Source organism: Rhipicephalus microplus, chromosome 6 (assembly GCF_043290135.1).
Source record: "Rhipicephalus microplus isolate Deutch F79 chromosome 6, USDA_Rmic, whole genome shotgun sequence".
NCBI classification, from domain to species: domain Eukaryota; kingdom Metazoa; phylum Arthropoda; class Arachnida; order Ixodida; family Ixodidae; genus Rhipicephalus; species Rhipicephalus microplus.
This window is the reverse complement of record NC_134705.1, coordinates 59,299,919-59,322,209: the sequence shown is the minus strand read 5'-3', so window position 1 is coordinate 59,322,209 and position 22,291 is coordinate 59,299,919. Positions and strand designations below refer to the sequence as shown.

Here is a 22,291-nt window from a genome sequence, read left to right as displayed (position 1 = left end):
CTATCTATCTATCTATCTATCTATCTATCTATCTATTCGTTGTATACTGACGTCACATGCGCATTTTATCGCTTATCACCCACGCAGGCAGTGGTGGCCTCATCACGAGTTCACAGCCATTCTATAAAAGTACTGGGTGTCAATAAACATACGTTCATTTCCCAGTGGAGCGTCCGACTGATTTACTACATTGGCGATGAAGCGGACCAGCCGGGCGAGGCCGCCGTCGAAGAAAGCGGAATGGCGGTTGGCAACATTGGCGAGTATCGTCTTGGCAGAACGCGTCTTGAGATGACCACGTCGAGCAGTTGGAAATATTTTGGGTTGTGAACAAGATAACAACGGATGAGCAGAAATGATCAGTTTTATTGAGTTGCTGCGGCGAAACAGCGTACGGGCTCATCGTAACCCAGGTGAATCCAGTAAGACCGACCACGGCAAGCTACTACAAAGTCAAGACAGCCGTTCGCAAGCACCTGCAGCCGAGACCTTCCGATCTGCACGCAAGGTTTTTGTTCTACACAAGAAACCACGCTGCTGATGAATCAGTGGCAGACTACGTCCCCGCTCTGCGAAAGCTCACCGAAAACTGGGGATTGGGTGACAAGCAGTTACCGTTGGACATCATGATGCGGGATCGTTTCATGTGCGGCATAAAGAATGAAGCGGTCCAGCAGAGACTTCTCGCCGAGCAGAATCTTACGTTCCAGGTCGCGTACGACATGGCCATGACAGCTGAAGCTAAAGCGCAACAGCAGCGAGACGTACGCAACCAGAGACGGGACGAGACGAAAAAGAGCCAGGGCGTGATTCAAGCCACTCGCATGAAGCAAGAAACCATGGTGGTAGGTTGCAGTCGTTATTGTGGCAACGGTAAACACGCTCCGCGTTTATGTCGTTTCAAAAAGGCGGCATGTTTAATGTACAAAAAAATCGGACACCCAGCAAAAGCCCGTCGTTCAAAAGATGAAGTTAGAAAGTTTCGAAGAAATATTTTCCAGGAGCAGAGAAAAAAGATAGTAAATCAAAGGGCGCTTACAAAATACCAGAATTACTTTCCGTTTGAGAAGTTGTTGAGCAAGAAGAAAAATTTATGATAGACGTACAGATCGAAGGGCAAAATGTACCCATAAAAATTGATTCTAGAGCGTTGTGCTCAATTGTGAGTGAAGACAGGTTTCAATGATTCACGGAAAAGCAAAGGAAAATACCCCTCCACGAATCAAAAACAACGCTAGTAACCTGGTCAAAGGAGGCGTTGCCCATAGTTAGTCGCGCAAGTGTTGTGGTGAAATTCAAGGACCGGACAGCAAAACTGCCTTTGTTTCTAGTGAAGAGAAGAGGTAACAGCTTGCTATGGCGGAACTGGTTTGGGCCACTAGGAATTGGGCTGCATGGAATTCAGCAAATGAATGTTCAATATGTGACTTCACAGTTTACTGAGGTGTTTCGCAGTGACTGTCCTGCAGGCTTTAATGGACCTCCAGTGCACATCGCGCTGAAAGACGACGCCAAACCAAAATTCCTGGCCCATAAAGCTCCAAACCGGAGCGAGCCACCCATAGCTTGTGCTTCACGAACTCTTGGCGCAAGTGAGCGTAACTACACCCAAATTGACAAAGAGGGCCTAGCCGTCGTATTAGGTGTTAAAATATTTCGTCAGTACATTGCTGGGTGAGAATTCATGGTGATAACAGATCACACACCGCTTTTGAGTTTCTTTAACATGGACAAACGAGTAACGGAAGTACTGTTGGCTAGAAGGCTGCGCTGGATTTTGTCTGAGTATAACTATCGCATTCAGTGCAGGTGAAGTGAGGACAACTCCAACGCCGATGCACTCAGTCGACTACCAGCTCCCGGGGACGAGGACAAACCCCAACCGCCTAAAGGCTTGCTTTTACTGGAAGCTGTCGAGTGTCCACTGTTACAGGCCCTGGACATTGTCAAACCATCAAGACAGACGGCGCCTTATCCAAGGTGAAGGACTGGATCCTGAGTGGTTGGCCTTCGACACAATTAAACAACGTGTTTACACCATACGAGGTGGGGAACACTGAGTTGTCAATGCACCGGGATTGCGTACACTGGGGAAATCGCCTGATAATTCCAGAGGCCGCAAGAGACTGAGTGCTCCAACTCCTGCATGCAAATCACGCAGGGATAAGCGCTATGAAAGCAGCAGCTAGAGGGCTTATGTTTTGGCCAAACATAGATGGCCAAATAGAAAAGTATGTATGTTACTGCCAGCCATGTCAGACCAAGCGCAAAAGTGACCCCAAGGCTCCCGTTCACTTTTGGGTCAAACCAGACCAATCTTGGAGTCGTCTGCACATAGATTTCACGGACCCAGTCAAAGGAGATGTATTCCTAATTGTGGTCGACGCCTGCAGCAACTGGGTCGAGTTTGAAATCATGTCGTCAATGAAGGCGGTGGCCGTTGTGACGAGACTAAGAAAAATGTTTGCGACACATGGCGTGCAAGACGTTGTTTCTGATAAGGGAACGGCCTTACAAGCGCAGAGTTGCAAACATTTCTGAAGTTTATTGATATGCGTGCGGTTTTTATGGCACCTTATCATCTCGCCAGTAATGATAGAGCCGAGAGGATGGTAAGGGAAGTCAAGAAGCATTAAAAAGAAACAGGAAGGATCAACACAGTGCAATATTTCGCGGTTCCTGCTTGAACAGCACACGACGCCACATTCTGTCACAGGAAAATCTTCAGCAGAAATGGTAGGGTGGAGGCTGAGAACGGCTTTGGATCGATTTCATCCGGACCGACAGCATGTGCCTGACGTCCACCTTTCAGGCACAAAGAGGTACTGTGTTAATGACACTGTCTTCTCTAAAAGCTTCACTCCAGGTCCCAGATAGAAAGCTGCCAGAGTGGAGGAAATCAGAGGCCCGGTGTCGTACACGGTCCAGTTCGATAACGGCGAGCGCCATCAGCGACGTGGGAACCAACTGAGAAGTGCCTAGACGAGTAGCGAAGCAGAGAAGGGTACCTGGGTGGGCTGCCACACCGCGCTCTTTCCCCGGCAACACGACCCCAACCACTGCCGACGATCACAGAAGCAAATGTAGCAGCGAGCCCCGTCAAGCTGCTGAAAAGTCTGTCTGTCTGTCTGTCTGTCTCTGTCTCTGTCTCTGTCTCTGTCTGTCTGTCTGTCTGTCTGTCTGTCTGTCTGTCTCTGCCTGTGTGTCTGTCTCTGTCTGTCTATCTATCTGTCTGTCTATCTATCTGTCTGTCTGTGTGTCTCTGTCTGTCTATCTATCTGTCTGTCTGTCTGTCTATCTGTCTCTGTCTGTCTATCTGTCTCTGTCTGTCTATCTATCTATCTATCTATCGTCTGTCTGTCTGTCTGTCTGTCTGTCTGTCTGTCTGTCTGTCTGTCTGTCTGTCTGTCTGTCTGTCTGTCTGTCTGTCTGTCTGTCTGTCCATGAGAAGAATAAGGCGATAATTTTGTCGCGTACGTTGTCATACCCATTCCTCCAGATAAGTGTTGCACATAAGAGTATACCACAGGTTGTGGACGGCATGTATGCACCACAAGTGATCGACAGTTCGTATGTAACAACGAACGGTGACAGCACACATTGGCTATTTAAATTCAGGAGTGTTGACGTGACGAATGCAAAGAATAAATATGAATGACCAAGCAGAAATCAAACACTAGTGAGAGTGGCAATGAAGCCTTCTACCACAAAGCAACGGAAGTCCAGAAATCACTTGGAAAAAGTCCCTGTGCGCACGTGGCATTGGTGAAACGTCAAATGTGGCTGCAATGCTGCTGTCGAACTTTATGAACATTGCATATATTTCTACAACACAGCTGTCACGTCGGGTTAACGTGAACTCTAGTTAAATGCCATCCACTGAAGTAAGTCCACGTAGGACAATCCAGGGGTGCTATGCAGGATGATCCCAGCTTCTCAGGCTCAAGGGTTTACGCCAAGCTCGTTCTGCGGCCGCCATGGCATGAATAAAGTGAAGTGCGTGATAGAAGCCTTGATAAAAATGACTACAGGAAAGCGCGTGCCGTTGGGAACGCATGAGGCGGTTATCAAAAAATCACCGCATTAAAACACGTCAGCGCTGCTATTCAGTCATTCTTTTAACAGTGCAGTGACGTCAGCATTATTGTTGTGCTATCTTTTTGCCAATTCTACACGCGCCTCACACAGCTGTGTTCGTGGACGTCCGTTCTCTTTCGGACAGGTTCTTTCGTTCCAACTACAGCATCGAAATTTCCATTCTCGAAGGCAGCAAGAGTCCACACGCAACACTTTCGTGCTGCCCATTTCGCTTCTATCAAATTATCATCATCATCATCATCATCAGCCTGACTACATCCACTGCAGAACAAAGGCCTCTCATGTTCCACCAGTTAACCCGGTCCTGTGTTTGCTGCTGCCAATTTATACCCGCAAACTTCTTAATCTCATCTGCCCACCTAACCTTCTGTCTCCCCCTAACCCGCTTGCCTTCTGTGGGAATCCAGTTAGTTACCCTTAATGATCAGCGGTTATCTTGTCTACGCGCTACATGCCCAGCCCATGTCCATTTTTTCTTCTTGATTACAGCTATTATATCCTTAACCCCCGTTTGTTCCCTAATCCACTCTGCTCCCTTTTTGTCTCTTAAGGTTACACCTACCATTTTTCTTTCCATTGCTCGCTGCGTCGTCCTCAATTTAGGCTGAACCCTCTTAGTAAGTCTCCAGGTTCTTGCTCCGTAGCTATGTACCGGCAATATACAGCTGTTATATACCTTCTTCTTGAAAGATAGTGGCAATCTATCTGTTACAATTTGAGAGTACTTGCCAAATGTGCTCCACCGCATTCTTATTCTTCGAGTTACTTCAATCTCGTGATTCGGCTCCGCGGTTATTACCTGCCCTAAGTAGACATAGTCTTTCTTCTACAGCTTCAAGTGCACTATTACCTATCCCGAAGCGCTGCTCTTTTCCGAAATTGTTGTACATTACTTTCGTTTCCTGCATAATAATTTTAAGACCCACCTTTCTGCTCTCTTTGTCTAACTCCGTAATCATGAGTTGCAATTCGTCCACTGAGTTACTCAGGGGACGAATTCGTCCCCTGGGTTCTATCAAATATAGCAGCTTAATATAAGGAAAGGTAGTCACTAGGGGCGCTCGCATCATGGCGGCAACGCTGCTGTGATTGGATACGTCCTGCGCGCAGGGAAATTGAATGCGAGACATCGTAGCCGCGTGATGATATCACTTTTACCTCTGCGTGCTTGTGTGCCTAGACTGCGCGATAAAGGTGATAGATTGATTGTGCGGCTCGACGTGAGTGCTGCTTTTCTGCAAGAGAAAACGTGGTGGCTAACGCAATCTTAGCCATGGTCGTTTGTCAATCGAACTGACTGACGCGTTAACTTGGATTCAAACTTGTTGGTTCTCAGGAGTCACCAGTTCAAGCCATGATTGTCATGGTGTGTAGGGTACTATCAAGCGTTTGATGTCGTGAATGCTAAGCGGCACCTTGTTTGCTTATAAAGTAATTTGGTGAGCTTCCACTACCTGTGCAAGGCTGGAGCCATGAAGGAGATGGTATAACCTAGCTTCTTGTAGCTTCTTAAGTTGGTCATATACTCATGTGCTAGGTCGGCTTTGAAGTGAATACCACAATAGCTCTGTCCAAACTTTGATTTTAGTAATTCACTAAGACTTAACGACCATTACACTAGGCTGTTTTGTCTTCATTAATAATGTTTCAATTAAACAGCAATTCTCTCGGGCGCAATCAGCAAGTCCATCATCAATATGAAGCTATTAAACGTAATTTTGATTAGCACTATAATAATTGTCGTCACAATAGTAAAATATAATTAAGATTGCTTTACTTAGCATGCTCATAAGTGACGTCACGTTAATTAGGATGGTTTAGTGAGCTGATCCGCTAGCATGCTTTATTAAGCCCTTTAGCTTTACACGGCTTCATTAGCGTACTTCTCAAGATGTGCCATAATTACCTTGGCCCAGGCATGAAGCCAGGATTTTTTTATGGGGAGGGGGAAACCTACTTGATTTCGGGAGGGGTACTCCTTGAATATTCATTTTTCGCTCTCTATACCATGGTGGAAAACCTTTTGAGAGGGGGGGGGGCAGTATGTTATCTATTGGCTACGCACCTGCATTGGCCTTACCATGACTTTGCGTATTTAGCTTGGTTATGCCATGCCCCTGCCTAATTATCCAAGTATACCGTCTAGCCAAATAGCTAACTAGCCGGTCTCAAGTGCTCGGGTGCTTTCGGACGATGATAACAAAGAAGACGCATACCAGCCGAACAGTCCGCAAGAATGTACAGGCTGGCCATGATTATTAACACGTGGCCTCGTGTTTAGCAGCGGTAGCGATCTTCTAAGACCGTAGGCCGGTACAAATATCAAAAGCCACCATGCTGATTATTCTGAAACAGTCTTAGTGCAGGCATTAAAAGCTTCAAAATATATTTAAACACTCCGTGCCTCTAAAAAAGATCATTCTGTAAAGTATCTGACACTTTTATTGCATGGGTGCGCTTCTGCACTCAGTGAAAGGACAAACAAATGAAAAAAGAAGCCCGCGGTTTGAAAAAAAAAAAAAACACCCAACTTAGTCGACCGTCTTTGACGCGATGAATGGTTCCATCGTATTCAGTGAAACGCAGTTCACTGAGGGGTGGATTGGACGTCTTCGTGCTCTTGGCTCATTCAAAAGGGGGTGTCGCGACAGCTCGGAAAGGTCCCGAGTTTCGTGAAACTCGGGCCAAACTTGGCCGATCCTGCATAGCACCCCAACGCTACGATTCTCGCATGTACAAGCGCTACATATCAGCTCACCGCTTCTGGCTTTCATAATAGCCATGCTGCTGTTTGCTTCCTTACTGACTTGTGAACAAGTGATTATGTAAAACATACGCGGCTGTTTAACAAATTTCTGCACATATACAACATTTGTACTTGTCTTTGGCATGATTTTTTACGCATCGTTGAAAAACAATTTGCACCACTGTCACATTCCCTACGTACGCTTTCCATAACTTTGATTTCCATGGTGTACGTGGGACGTGGCCGCATTTTTTTTTTATTAGACACGTCTTATAGTCACACAACTTCAGTTATAAATCATACGAAGGGGCTGCACTATTCACACCTGTTAATACTGATTCTGCCCCGGGTGAAATTGCTCATGCATGTGACATCCTATTCGATGTGCAGTTTCCTCCATTTGCCCAGTTGCAAATGAAAATAGCCGCACACACAAAGCGAAATGTTTCTAAGTCTATTGTTGGTGAAGCAGCTCGGTGTTATTTGAACTTCTGTGTCAACTGCATCTCAGGTCTTTACTCACCTCATATGGGAATGATTTGAAATTGGTTTGACTTCTTCATTTTACTGATTATTAACCAAAAATACTGTAAAATCCCAAGAAAGCACCCTCCACCCATACGGTCAAAGACAATTCGACAATATTTGGATGGGGGGGTGGGGGGCTGTTCGGTCATGGGCCAGTGTTAAAATTGGCTATAGAAGATGAACTAAGACTACAGAATCCACATGCCTGTTCCTAATTAAATGCTTTACAGAATACGCATGCATTCATTATTTTCATTCGCTCTCATTAGATGAAAAAAAAGTGAATAAAACAGCGACAATGTCGGGCGAGGTGATGGGGGAACGTTTTCGAAGTGTACCAAAGAACGAAGGGCGGCCCTTGTTAGAAACTTTGCGGTAGCATTTGCAGCACCTGCTTCGCACAACTAATTTCATATAGTTATTTGTTCAACAGCAAAAAAAATAAAACTTTCATGAAACAAGATATTACAGAGCAAAAAACAAACAGCAATACTGTTGTAAACACTCATAAAATATGTTTATTAGAGCAGACCGCTTGTGATGCAGTGCATATGTATTCGTTTCTTGTCTTGATTTTCCGCTAAGCTATGCAATACATAAATATCTGAAAGATCACCTCCTAGTATGATGATATTTTATTTATGATTGATGACCTTGCTCTTTTTTTTACACAAAAATTTTGTTCCGAGAAAGTATACCTTTACAACTAACGTCATATATCTCCCGCCCTTGTGGGGCCCACTTCGCAAATTTTTGAACGCATTTTGAGCTGGGGCCTTTCCTCAAGTAAGGTTCTTGAACTCGAAGGTCAAAATACGTTTCTCCTAAAAGAAAGGAAAGCGAAATGTTGAAAGAGTTAGTGTTCACACTCAACAATGTTTTCAAATTGTACCTAATTGAAAAGTCACGACGACAGGTGTAGCACAGGCTGGGAACGAGGGATAGTGTAGCACGCAAAAAGATTTTGTACCCAGCTTACACAGAGAGGGGATGACAAAGGGAAGTGAATGTTTAAGGAGGAGAAGCTTGGTGATCAGGAGGCCGGAAATGAGGAGAGAAGACAGTAAAATGCATCACTGAACGAACAAAAAAGAGAGGAGGGGAGATGAAGATACACAAAGAGAGACAGATGATCAATGAAAGAAAGAAAAAAATGAAAAAGAGCAACGAATTATCGCGTCCACATAGCGCACCACCTGGCCAAGCCACGCAAGCGTGGTGCCTCTGCCACGCCCACCGACGCAAACATCACGCGCAACCACCGCGCTTAACCACATAGCCGGTCTGCACGCTATCGAGCCGAGAGAGCCTTGAGGTGTGGTTATGTGGTACGTACTCCACCTCAACCATCATTCTCCCTTTCAGAGGGCAGAATAGCCAACCGAACGTAGCTTGGTTGACCTCCCCGCCTGTCTTCTTGGTTTCTTTCTCTCTTTAAGAGGAAGCCATGCATCTCGAAGCTAGGCGTGTCGGTCGACGGGGGCCCGTGCTTTTCACAGTGCAGAGCTTTGCGCGTCTTACTGACACTCCCGGCTGGATTACATCACCAGCGTCGATGTCATGCACTGTGTATGTATATATATATATATATATATATATATATATATATATATATATATATATATATATATATATATATATATATATATATATATATATATATATATATATATATATATATATATATATATATATATATATATATATATATATATATATATATATATATATATATATATATATATATATATATATTTCTATATATATATATATATATATATATATATATATATATATATATATATATATATACAGTCACTCCTACTTCTAAATTCACAGATAAACCCAAAAAATGGATGGAGGGAGGGCCGCTGTGATAGCTCAGTGGTTAGAGCATCGAACGCGTAATTCGAAGGTCGTAGGTTCGTTTCCTGCTCACAGTTGGTAATTTTTTCATCCACTTTTCTTTCTTATTTACATTCCATTGGTTTTAATAACTTTCCCTGTACATTCCTTGGCATTACTGTCTGTTATATCTTATTAATATTGTGTTAAAACACGGAAAAACGAGCCCTTAGGTATACACTTCTTTCCCTTATTTCATTGAACGAGGGTCTCGTACTGGCAGACTTGGTGTGTTTAGGTTGTATAAGAGGGAAAATTAATCAGCTGCCCGCTCATAATAAGTTCACGTGGTACGTGACGCCAAACATGCGCATAAGAGTGTTTTCACACTCGTTGTTTGGCTTATAGATGGCGCTGACTGTCGCTCCTACTTCTAAATTCACAGATAAACCCAAAAAAGTGGATGGAGGGAGGGCCGCTGTGATAGCTCAGTGGTTAGAGCATCGAACGCGTAATTCGAAGGTCGTAGGTTCGTTTCCTGCTCACAGTTGGCAATTTTTTCATCCCTTTTCTTTCTTATTTACATTCCATTGGTTTTAATAACTTCCCCTGTACATTCCTTGGCATTACTGTCTGTTATATCTCATTAATATTGTGTTAAAACACGGAAAAACGAGCCCTTAGGTATACACTTCTTTCCCTTATATATATATATATATATATATATATATATATATATATATATATATATATATATATATGAGTGTGTGTGTGTGTGTGTGAAAACGCAAAGAAGGAAAAAAGTTCAGAAAAAATGGCAGCATATCCACGGTGTGAATGATGGAGAGTGGGGCGAAGAATTAGTCCGTCCATTCGTTCTTGCTTCCGTCCGTGCATGCGTCCGTCAGTGTGACCGTCCATGCGTCCATCAGCCCATCCGTGCGTGCGTCTGTTCATGCGTCCGTCCCTGCGTTCGTCCATGCAGCCGCCCCTGCGTCCGTTCGTGCGTTCATCCCTGCATCTGTCTATGTGACCGTTCGTCCATCTATTCAACACTCCAAGTACCACCATCTCGCATCTTTTCATCATATATTCCCCATATAGAAGCACAGCCATCCAGCGGACATTCCAAGGACTAAACGAGAGGTGGCACACACACACTTTCTTACGGCTTGCGCTTCGGGTCCACTTCCCACCTTTAACCACCTCGAGTTCATGGTATATACTAGTTCACTGTATTCATGGCACTGCGGCCGAACGCTCGTTAAACCTTTGGAAAACCAAGGAGGTTACGCCCAGCGAGTATGACGTAGCAAATTTTTTCAGTCAGATAGTGCTCAATGTACATGCCAATGGCTGCTAATGGGAAATGAGAGGCGGAGAATTCGGCTTTTACTATCTTACGGCTTGCGCTTCGTATCTACTTCCCATTTTTAACCACCTCGAGTTCATTCATGGTATATACAAGTTCGTTGTATTCATGGCACTGCGGCTCAACGCTCGCTAAACCTTTCTAAAGCTAAGGAGGTTACACCCAGCGAGTATAACGTAGCAACCCTTTCTTGTCAGATAGTGCTCAATGTACATGCCAATGGCTGCTAATAGTGATCGCAGCCTGCGCGTTAACTAAAAGCCGAATGCTCCTGTCTCTCATTCCCCATTAGCAGCCATTGACATGTACATTGAGCACTATTTTTTATTGTTCAACAACGCACAGGAGAAGTCTCTCACCGGCACCACTTTGGAGGTCAAAATGTTATACTTGTTAAATACTACGGGGGACGAACGGGTGCCGTTATAAGGAGCATTGCCCCTAAAAACATTCCGCCGCGCTGAATCGAGCGTGAAACCTCCACGCCGTGAATGCGAGGCGTTAATCACTGAGCCACCGAGGGGTACCTCCTTGTACGATCAAACGGTACGCTATTTATATCTACCAGTTACCGCTGCTGGTGGGCATCTCATGAGGGGGAACTATCGCGTTTTCAGCATTATCAGCAAGATGCGCAATGAGCACGCGGCGGCTCTGATCTCTCGTGCGTACTTTGGCCCGCTGGGAGGAGGGGAGTGGATGATCTCTCACGCGCATTTATCTCCCGGTGGGGAGAATCGTTCCAGTGCAACCCCAGTGCCTTGGCAGGCGTTGGGCTGGCACTGGAACGATTCTGTTGAAGTTGCGAAGCGCACAAAGGTCACTGCAATCGTTGCACAGCCTTCGTTTGCGAAAAGGGTGCGCTTTTCAGACACAGCAAAGCAATAACTGAGACGCTTGTTCGCGTTAATCTGTACCTGTGACACGTCTTGTGCGTCATTTGTGCGTAAGAAACGTGGGGCACGTTTCGATCTGCTTGCCATTTCGCGCGTGACCTTCCAATTCGTTGCTATCGCGTTCATTGTTCCGCCTTTGCGCTAAAGCGGTGTCTTTTTTTTTAACTGTGCAGGAATGTCTCACAATCCTCGAGACTAACACATTGGCTGTAATTAGCATTTCCAGCATCCGTTGCATACCCTCGGAAGAAGGCGTGGCATTCACCAACACATTTCAATATCTGTATCGTTTAGAGAAGGTATGAGGTGTCATTACGAATAACGTAAATTTATTAGCGAGATACCTAGAGCCGCTTCATGATAGGAAACGCAATGAATAGTTCTGCAAGGATCCAAGAAGGACTGCGGCGAAAAAAAGTTCGGTAGATTTGAGGGTCACGTTGGAAAAGAAACATGCAAATGCGAACTTACAAAAAACATAGGAGGGTTGATGAAGTACATTGCATAGAAGTATGGTGGGGGGGGGGGTAGTAGCGGAAAAGGCATTTCCAAAACTACAACTTATCATTTCATTATTGTAAAAAAAATGAGAAATTTTCAACTCATACTCGATGTAGCCAACAACACAAAAGAAAAGCTTCTCCTGATTAAAAAACACAACAAGAAACCACATCTATTCAATACAGCATTCATTGGTTATAAAATATAAAGACTGGAAAGATAATTGACTGATGTGTGGGTTTTAACGTCCCAAAACCACCACATGATTATGAGAGACGCCGTAGTGGAGGGCTCCAGAAATTTCGACCACCTGGGATTCTTTAACGTGCACCCAAATTTGAACACACGGGCCTACAACATTTCCGCCTCCATCGGAAATGCAGCCGCCGCAGCCGGGATTCGATCCCGTGTACCGCGGGTCAGCAGCCGAGTACCTTAGCCCCGAGATCACCGCGGTGGGGCAAAGACTGGAAAGATAGTTGCGCCGACTTTGATAATAAAAAGTATCGAACTAGGATGGGCTATGTAGCTGGTGCTTCTAACAGTGACAAAAGAGAGTTTTAGTACTGCGGAATGGTGCTACGTACGCATCACGCAAGCGCCTTGCGTTACGTGGCGTCGTTTGCCACCAATCCGCTTTTAGTACGCCGTAGTACCCGCGTACGTAACGAGCGTGAAGCGTGTTGCGCCATCTGGTAGATCAAAATAGAAGCACGTGTTGTTGACAGCCAATTTGAGCCAATCCAAGTGTTATAGCCAGATTATGGCCATATTTTAAGCCACAGAGCCGGTCGGCGCTTGCCTTCGATGCCGCCATTTTGCAAAACGAAGTCTCGCGCTGTCGCGAACTTGTTCGAGAGCGGCGCGATCGCCTCATACGTACGCACGCACGCATCTCATGCGTGCGTACGTAGCGGCTGCGTACGTAACATGATACGTGCGCGTTGCGGTCTGCGCATGCGCACTACACAGAACGTGGCGTCCTTACGTACGCAACGCTGCCACGTACGCAGCGTACGCAGTACTAAAACTCTCTAAATTCTCTACCTCAAACAAAAGTAACGTGATGTTTTAGGAAATTACAAGTTCAACATCGTTAGCAAGAGTGTAGAAAAGTATAAACATACCTTTATGGGTCTTCACTTCAACAACAGCGCAACCTCCGCGCCTACTGTAATACATCATACACTGCAGCTGGGTTGTATCTGGAAGAGGGAGTATGCGTAATTTATGACTTGGTGCCAGTGTCCCCCTCGGCCCTGTTATCATCTTCTCTACTTTGGTTTGGTTTGGTTTGCTTTACTCAAGGCAAAATTGAGCAAGATTGAATTGAGGAACACGACTAAAGGCTAGGTAAATGCCTGACTTGGTCGCGCCAGCCTGGCAGCAAAGCAGAAAACATACCGCAAGCACAGTACGCAGAAAATTACATCATCACGTGTTATCTTACACGGGTACCATAGTCGAACAGGAACTGCCAGAAGTGTGAATAAAAAAATAGAAATATAAACAGTCCTTATTCGAGTGGTGGCAAATACAAACAAATGCATGTTTTCTATCAAATAAATTAACAAGGGACATCTTGACTAGGAAATCGCTCTACAAGACAAATTAGAGTATAATAAACAACAGGCAAAGGGACAGTAATGAACAAGGTCCAACGAATACAAAACGTCATTACCTTAAATTTCAAAAATCAAGGAAATAACCACTTTCCTCCACTAGAAATTCTTTCGTTTTTTTTAAATGATCTAGCTGAAATTCCGTCTTCCAGTAATTGTAATATAGTTGGGTGTTTGTTTAGAATGTTTGGAATTTGTGACATTAATCGTTGGTCACCGTAGTTCATGCGTGATCTATATTTGTATATTAGGCTCTTTCTCAGCTCGCATGGTGTTTTTTCACATAATATGTGTCCAAGAATAGTGATGTATTTAGTTTATACTGGTGTAATATCTCTAGACATAGCTTATGTCTGTATAACAGTTTTATAGGCAATACTTTGTACATTTTAAAATATGGTCGAGCACTTTCGTAAAGGGGAGTGTTAGATATAGCACGTATAGCACGCTTTTGTAATATCAACAGAGAATTAAGGTTTGTGGTGGTCGTTGTTAGCCACACCAAGGAACAGTATGTTAGTCATGAATGTACTAGTGCAGTAAATTTGCAGCTTGACATTTGTTGGGACGTAGTATCTCAGTCTATTTAAAACGCCGATTCTCCTGGAAAGATCTTTTTTTTCGCGTTAATGTGAGGAGACCAAGAAATTTCTTGGAATAGAACTCCTAGAAATTTTATTGTTGTTGTGTGCTGAATCTCGGTGCTCTGGAAGTAAATTGGAGTGCATGGTATATGAACTACTCCTTTAGGCTTGAAAAACGTGTACTTTGTTTTAGCGATATTCAATTGAAGTTTATTTGCGTTAAACATAAATTTAGTTTTTCCATCCAAACGTTAGCTTCTTTATATAGTTCAAATACATTTGAACCTGCGAAAAATACATTTTAAGTGAACATATCGTTATCGCAATAAATTTACTGTAATTACAATTGCAAACAACTTCTACGCTGCATAGACGGTTGCGTGCAAAGAAACTGGTGGTCAAAAGATATCGCAAGAGTATCTTCGGTTGCAAAGTGACGCTGTTAAGTTTCATTGTGAGGTTAACATTAAAAGAACTTTCGCGATTCATAAAAATGTACAGAAAGCTCACTGAAAGAGTACGTCAATATAGTGAAAAGAAACGCGACATTGCCCGAAGTAGTTTCGAGCGCTTTTAGCATTCTTGAAAAATTCCCCACCACAATTTACGTCCTTGTGTGATTGTACTCGCGGCAACAACGTTCGTTTGTGTAAGTCAGAGACGTTCAAAAAGCGTGACTTGATTCACGTATGCTGTACGTGTTGTGGCGTGAACACTAACGGAAATCGTTTACACCAAGTACACCGAATATTTTCTATGCGCGAGCAGATTGAAAAATCACCTGCATGTGGTTGCTTGCTCGTCTAATCCTGCGTGTTCGGTGGCTTTAAGGAGCTCTAGCTTATTAGAAGCCCCCGGGTTTCTAGGCTCGTAGGTAAAGGTATTTGTAACGAAGAAAAAAAATTATTGCGGCAACCTTGAACTACGTTGTACAAACTTAGCACACTGAAACTGATTTATCGTTCCTTCGTCATGCTAGAAAGATGGATGTCGCAACAACGGTGACACTTGGATTCATCGTGCTTAGCCGAAGAAGCGGCAACCAAGACACGTCGATGGGCAAATCAGCAATGCGCACAAAGTTTGCCGCTGAATGTGTTCAAATTGCTGCCTCTGAGCAACGGTGTCACAAAATGTGCTCGATGCTTTCTGAACTGCTTCGCAGCAGCTGCTCTTCAAGACGGCATCGCCTTGGCGCGAACCGATGCGATGGCGCGCAGGTGTGGCGGTGTCTATGGCGATGACGCATAAGGGTTTCTGATGTTACCAGACACATTAATGCCGGTTCCCTAGCAGTTATATGTTTCATCAGCTTGGCCGTTCAGGCACTGCTGTCAAGATATTTTGTATTGTAGTGACGTAAAAGGCCCCTACATCGCTTGTCACCACATCGGCCCGTAGTGGCGCTTGCCAGAGGCCTGTCTGATTGTAGCGACATCAGCAAACCCTTCTCCATAATGAGCGAAAACAAAGGTTCCAGGTCATCCTTTTTATAACCACAACGTCTAGCTGTAGATTTGTGTTGTATGGTTTGAAATATTTTTTTATTATTTTTGTGCAAGCATAGCGTTCTCAACAATGAACAACAAAACTCAGTAGGGATGTTGGCTGTGTTCGAACCTCTAGAAGCCCAATGTGGCAGGTTTTCACCTTGGTTTAACGCGACTTGAGGCGAAACTTCTTTTGGTTTCATGGGATGCTGCTTTTGCACGTTTTTTGGGGTGATTGGGAAGCTGTTCGATATGCACATAGTTTCAGCGTCATACTTATTTTGGTTACGCCATAAATCGCATTGAAATCTTCATTGCGGTAGCCCGAAGGCTCGAACACCAAAACTCAGGATTAATAAAAGAATTTGAGCGCATTCTATTTGTATGTTATTGATTGTTTACGTCAAACATTTACGTTCCTTTCACGCACATTACCTTTTCCTGCTCCAACTTTATTAAAGTTTTTTTTTCGGCACTCACTGCGCAAAAGACAAGTCTGTACCGATTATAATACACTTGAAAAACCTGGAGTGAATGTAATCAAATTTCTATGAACATTGAAAATCGCCAGCTTTACCGACTTTGTTATAATGAGGTTTATATTGATGTAATTTTTCATGTAACATTTGCGAAATTGTCGCAAATGTTGCATTTCATGAGCATACATTACCTTTATTAGAAACAAGCATACAAGCCTTCTTCTTCTCATTATACTGTCCCTTGAAGGCAGCGTAAATCCTGTAATAGAATAAAATTTTCTTCAGTGGTAACCTCTAGGTAGGAAACACGTAAGAAATTTCTTACTTTTCAGTCCCCATCTTGTACCACTCATTAAAGAATATCGCCGTCGTGGTTACAAATTGTCTGATGTCCACTTTGCATTTAAATTGCCTGCTGTCACTTGTGCTGTATGTCCAAATTCTATACGGTGTATCTACGAACTGAAACAAGAATAAGTAAAATCCTATCACAGGTACTCGCTGTAGGGTCACCGCTATAAGTTCTGGTATGGGGTGAAAGTGTCGTACAGTATCCAATCATTGCCAGCCAATACGTAGTGTTCCTTATATTATACAAATAACGACGGGAAACGGAGCAAAAATGACGGCAAAAATAAAACTCACTGGACGACGCACTTATGCAATAAGTTCCAACTACTCAAGGTGGCCGAGGTGGGAATACTACATGCACGTTTTGCCAATTTCGCAGACCTTTCAGAGCAGTTTGGTCAGGTTTGTAACTATCACACAGTGCAATATTTATTTTCATATATTAAAGAGTGTGCACGTCAATATGAAGGAACGTTATTGTGTGCTAGATAAAGACATACCGCAAATAATGACTTCAGGGGTTTGATTGATTGATATGTGGGGTTTAACGTCCCAAAAACACCATACGATTATGAGAGACGCCGCAGTGGAGTGCTCCGGAAATTTCGACCACCTGGGGTTATTTAACGTGCACCCAATTGAGCACACGGGCCTACAACATTTCCGCCTCCATCGGAAATGCAGCCGCTGCAGCCGGGATTTGATCCCACCACCTGCGGGTCAGCAGCCGAGTACCTTACCCACTAGACCGCGGCGGGGCTGACTTCCGGCAACAGCAAACACGTCACACTACCAAGGAGGTATATGTCCAGCTCCGGCTCGACAAGCGTCTTTACCCTCCCCCTTATCCATCACTCACTGCGCTCGAGGCTCGAACTCTAGGCACATCCAATTGAATTGCCTGATACCCCTCTCGCCTTTTCCTTTATAAATATGGGTCTAACCCCTGCTGTCCTAATTGCCCCTTCCCATATGCCGACCTGTCACACTGCCTCTTTTACTGCCCAACTGCTCAGCAATCCAGCTATTACCCTCCCCCATCCCTTTCCATCACCTCCTGGCTCGACTGGATCGGCGCCGAAGGGGAAGAAGAACAGCGTCGACTGGTCGCACAGGCGGTCGAAATGCTCGGCCTGTAAATTGTGGCTGAATAAAAAGTTTATTACTATTACTACTAATCATAAGAGCGACATCGCCGTCTGCCTTTGCGTAAAGTCTCCCGAATACGCGTAAATAAATTTGGAAACCAAAAAAACAAAACAAAAAGTGTTGCGTCAATATGCTCATAAAACTTTGATGAGCACGTCCCTGCCATTTGTACTACAGTGTCCCGTAGTATTTTTTGCGAAGACTTAATTAGCGATTGCTTGAGTTGTGCGCTGGAGCTGCCTCAGCGATATTGAACCATAATTATTTCCATTTCATTGTGCCCATTGTAAAGCGAAACAGAAGAAACGCGTATGGGGGTGGTGCATGTAGAAATCTGGTTATTCACATCTCAAGTAGGAATTGCGATAAATACACACACACAGCGCCTAAAGTATTGCGAAAGGCACAGTTTTTAAGGAGAAACACTATGAAGTCGTTCTCTCCTGTGCCTTTACGAGCATAGATTCCCGTATAAGTAACTGATTATGACAACTTTTATGCCGTTTCAGCAAGCGCGAGGTTTTTATCGAAACATTCCTTTTTAAATATTTTTATTTATTGGTATCATAAGAGTTATCGGGTTTGTAGCATGTTTATTTAGTGCACACGGCTGACAATGGGAGCTAAAGAGGTTCGCTGTAAGATGCCCTATTTCGACATATGTCGTTTAGCGAAATGGAAAGCCACATGAACAAGTAAGTATAGGACTACACAATAGAGACAGCATAGCTAGAGAAGATCGAGCAACCCAAATAAACAATCAATATACTTCATCTGCATATCTTGACGGTAAAGCTCACATGGTTCAGACTTAAGAAGTTAAGGGAAGAATCCTGCACGCTATTTATCAATAGTTTACGAAGGAATCAAATTGTAGAATCAGTAGTCCATCAATATGCAATGCTCGCAACTGTAGTATATGTGAGGAGGTCACTGCTAAAAAAAGAGAAAAATTAAAATATCTCAAATGGCTCAAAGAAATGAACGGCTGCACCTTTTCTTAGTGTTGGTTGCAAAATTGCGCTGACTTGGTCAGCTGTGCACTGAGATACTGCGCATGAAGTGTACGTAAAACAAGAAAAATTGCGTCCTTAATAAAAATTGAAATGCAGCCAAACTGGAAAACCGCTGTGGTATACACAGTAACATGCTCCATTCGAAAAACTGGCACATTGTCGAAGCAGTATTCAACAGCCTGTACGGAACGTAAAGGGAAAACAAATATCAATAGGCGATTCATTGCCGTACAAACGCTGTCCCTTACTCCTAGAAGTTGGCACAGAGCACTTATATAAGTCTAGAAGGCAATCAGACTATGCGTATTGAAAGTGAATGTGTTCGAGAAATTTAGCAAAACATGATTTCATAAGGATGGGGTGACAATTTAGAGTCTGCAGTTCCAAAAACGTTTTTGATATCCCCGGTCAGTTGATCTCCGACTTCTGCTTGATTCAGCAAGCATACTTCAGTCTAGTGAGACATCGGGTGAGTTGGTGCATAGCTGTCACAAACGACGGCAATTTTCCTTTCACCCGTGCGCCCCATTTTCCAAGGAAGGGCACTTTTGTGTTGGGAGGACGACATCCGGCGACTAAAGACCCAGCATGGCGCCGCCGCGGCTTCCCTACACCTGTACCGAAGGGGGCACACATGTGTTCGAGAAAAAGGAAATGACTTCCAGAGGGGGAGGGGGAAGTGATTATAAGTGAAAAGAAGAAAAAAGTGAATCCCGTAACTGTCTCTCAGGGTGCGGACAGCTCAACAATAGCTCACGATGAATGGGGGAAGAGGAGGGATTAAAAGGGTAGAATTAAAATGTAGAGAGGTAGAAAAAGAAGAAGGAGAGAGCGGGGCGCAGGGACAGGCAACGACGGAAGCAAGGAGAAGACGGGAAAGATGGACATGGTCGCAGGAGTCTGAGGACGGGGCACCACTGGCGAGAGCTCTTGTCGGCGACGGGAGACGGCGTAGGACTAATCCAGTCGACCAGAGCTGCGGTGTCGTCGTCGTCGGGTACCGGCAGCATGTGTGCCACCAGGCTCGCAAAAAAACAAAAACAAACGAAAAGACTTTTTTAAATGTTGGCCTAATGCCTTATCTACGTCGATTAAGTCGATCTTATTGTAACAAAAATATAAATTTGTGTTTCATCTCTCGGCCTATCAGGCAGAATTTCCTCAATATTTCACTATTTCTGTCCTTTATCTCTAGTTTTCTGGCACCAATACTCTAACCGTCTCTTGCTTTTATCGCGAGCGTGTTCAGCTTTTCATGTTGGTCCCTGAAACACATAGCCTCTTACCGGCTTTTTTTTTTTAACCCACACGTATAGCTGGGTGCATATCGATGCATTAAATCAGAATATGTTCCATCATTTCCTTTACTTCCAGAGGGTAAGGGAGCACGCGTACGCCCCAAAAAGGTTTTGACTGCTTTGAAATCGGCAGTTGACGTGCAGCCAGCAAGAAGTGCGGTCGTCGGTGTCGCGAGGTTCACGTAGGCGGCGAGTATGGAGTGACCCGCGCAACGTATCGAGACGGCTGCAATACCGGGCACCCTCGTCGTCTACTATATGTAAGCTGGCGAGATCTTCAGCGACAACCCGACAACTTCCCTACGTGTACCAAGCCTGGTCCGTATGGCTTGGTCAGTATGGAACTTTTTATGGGGAACTTTTTGAACCTGTTATTTTAATATAACCAGCTTTTATTTATTGTAGTTGTGTGTGCTTCGTCGCACTTAGAAGTTCCGAAGCGCGACCACGATCGTTTTCTTGTAAATTTTCTCTGTATCTCCTTCAGTTAAGCCATCTTCTTATTTTATTAACATTCTGCATATTTGTCGTTTGTTTGTACATGTCGTAGTGTTCTTTTAGAGCATAGTTTGTTTCTTGTTTTTTCATCGCACATTAGTGTTTTTCCCTCTGTTATTTTTGTAATCTCTCGCCAATTGCCCTTGTTTTAATTAAATGCTTGTTTGTGTGTTCTCTAATGTTCGTGTCTGCTCAATGAGTACGTCGGTCAGGCTCATACATTCCCACACGTGCAACCCCACATGGGTCAACCGACCTGCAAATAAATTTGAAATGTGCCACTTCGAGGCCTCTCAGGCGTCGCAGGCCGAAGCGTAAAGTGGAAGCCTGCGAGTCTGCCGCACGTCGATGTTGGATCGGTGGGGCCTCACCCGAAGTGCGTTACAATAGCTAACGAAAAAATTGTGGCACACGTTGACAATGACGAACAAAAAAAGAAACGAGAGAAGATGCCCTGAGCTGCCTGTTTTCGTTTATTTTTCTTGTTCATTGTTTGCGCCGTAGTTATTTCGTTAAACGTCTAATTCAGATGCGAATCAGCACTCCCGTTCGCAGCTCCTTTGTTGGTTATGTGACCATGCTTTGCAATAAAGATTAATCTCTGTCAACTCAACCACCTTGATTTTAATATAAGCTTGCATAATTATTGTAAGTGCACGTTTTTCGTGCTATTAGGCACAACTATCATCGTTGATGCGGGATCAGACAAAATAGCAAATACTATTTTGCAGTACAGTCGGTCTCAAGGGACGAAAAAATTTTGAGACATAAAGTTAAGTCGTGCACCGAGACACAAATATTGAGAGCTGATTCGCAATAAACAGCAGTCACGAGATAAGTTTCTCGCCCTAATAAGGCGCGGTACGCACATTGTTGTGACTGATTACCATGACAAATTTATGGGTTATGTAAAGATGTTGAAAGAAATGTCTGGAAGCCACTTATTTAGCTGAAGTATTTCAATGGTGCTGGCTAAGACAATGACGTTCGTGTTGAAGCAGTATGCAAGAGCGTCTCCCTGTTCAATACTTTCGCGTTAGAGTGGATTTTCATGACGTGGTATGCCGACTTTTACATTTTTTACTGCTTCCACGTGATGTTTTTCATGTTGGTTTTTTGTCTGCCAAAGTCAACACAGAGCCAATAACTTTCATTTTAAAACTAAAAAGAATATCTGCACATCTCTAAGCGCATTCCCGTAATGTAACAAAAAAATCTTTTTTTTTTTGTTAGGTTTTTCTTATGCAAGGGTGCTGCAAAGAGGTAAAATGACACAGCCAGTTGGCACCATTTGACGATGAATATTTAGTAGGTCACTAATAAAGAAGCAAGGCACGCATGATTGTTAGTGAATTTGAATTAAAATCCACATACAACACTTTATAAAAATAAGTCTGCATAGAAGAGATACATACCGCTTTTATATTGCACTGCTTTATCGGAATACACTCAAGCTTGCACTCAAGAGCTACAGAACTTGTGGCCAGCAGAAGAGACGCTAGAAGTTGTTTAGCCATTCTGGTTCTGACGCAAAATCTTCCAGCTTTTCAGCTGAATATGAGAGTTCGTTGAAGCAGCTATACGGCTCTTTGGCCGCTCTCTGTAACAAATGACTGCCTATAGCATCAAATAAAGCATGGTCTTAGAATATCCTTTATTTGCGGTAGGTGACTGAATCCAAACAATATAATTTATTTTTCGCTTGCATTGTTCATTGTCATTCTGTGAGTTGTTTTGTAATTTTCATTGTATTTTTCAATATTTGCAAAACCTGAGATGCAGAGATAACGTACGTCACTGCGCTTATTTGTAAAAACT

The 22,291-nt window shown here is 43.8% G+C and overlaps 1 protein-coding gene and 1 pseudogene across 1 annotated transcript; one reads left to right on the top strand and one right to left on the bottom strand.

The window, feature by feature from the left end:
* Positions 1–240: 240 nt before the first annotated feature.
* On the top strand, positions 241–1,232 carry LOC142764779 (uncharacterized; annotated as a pseudogene).
* Positions 1,233–7,867: 6,635 nt separating this feature from the next.
* Positions 7,868–22,058, bottom strand: LOC119168118 (uncharacterized). The gene is made up of 5 exons (XM_075865307.1): positions 21,889–22,058; positions 16,487–16,623; positions 16,353–16,420; positions 13,114–13,191; positions 7,868–8,196 (listed from the first exon to the last, which is right to left on the bottom strand). Exons 1-5 carry the CDS (start codon positions 21,988–21,990, stop codon positions 8,039–8,041), a joined length of 543 nt encoding a protein of 180 aa, XP_075721422.1. The 5' UTR covers positions 21,991–22,058; the 3' UTR covers positions 7,868–8,038.
* Between the last annotated feature and the right edge of the window lie 233 nt (positions 22,059–22,291).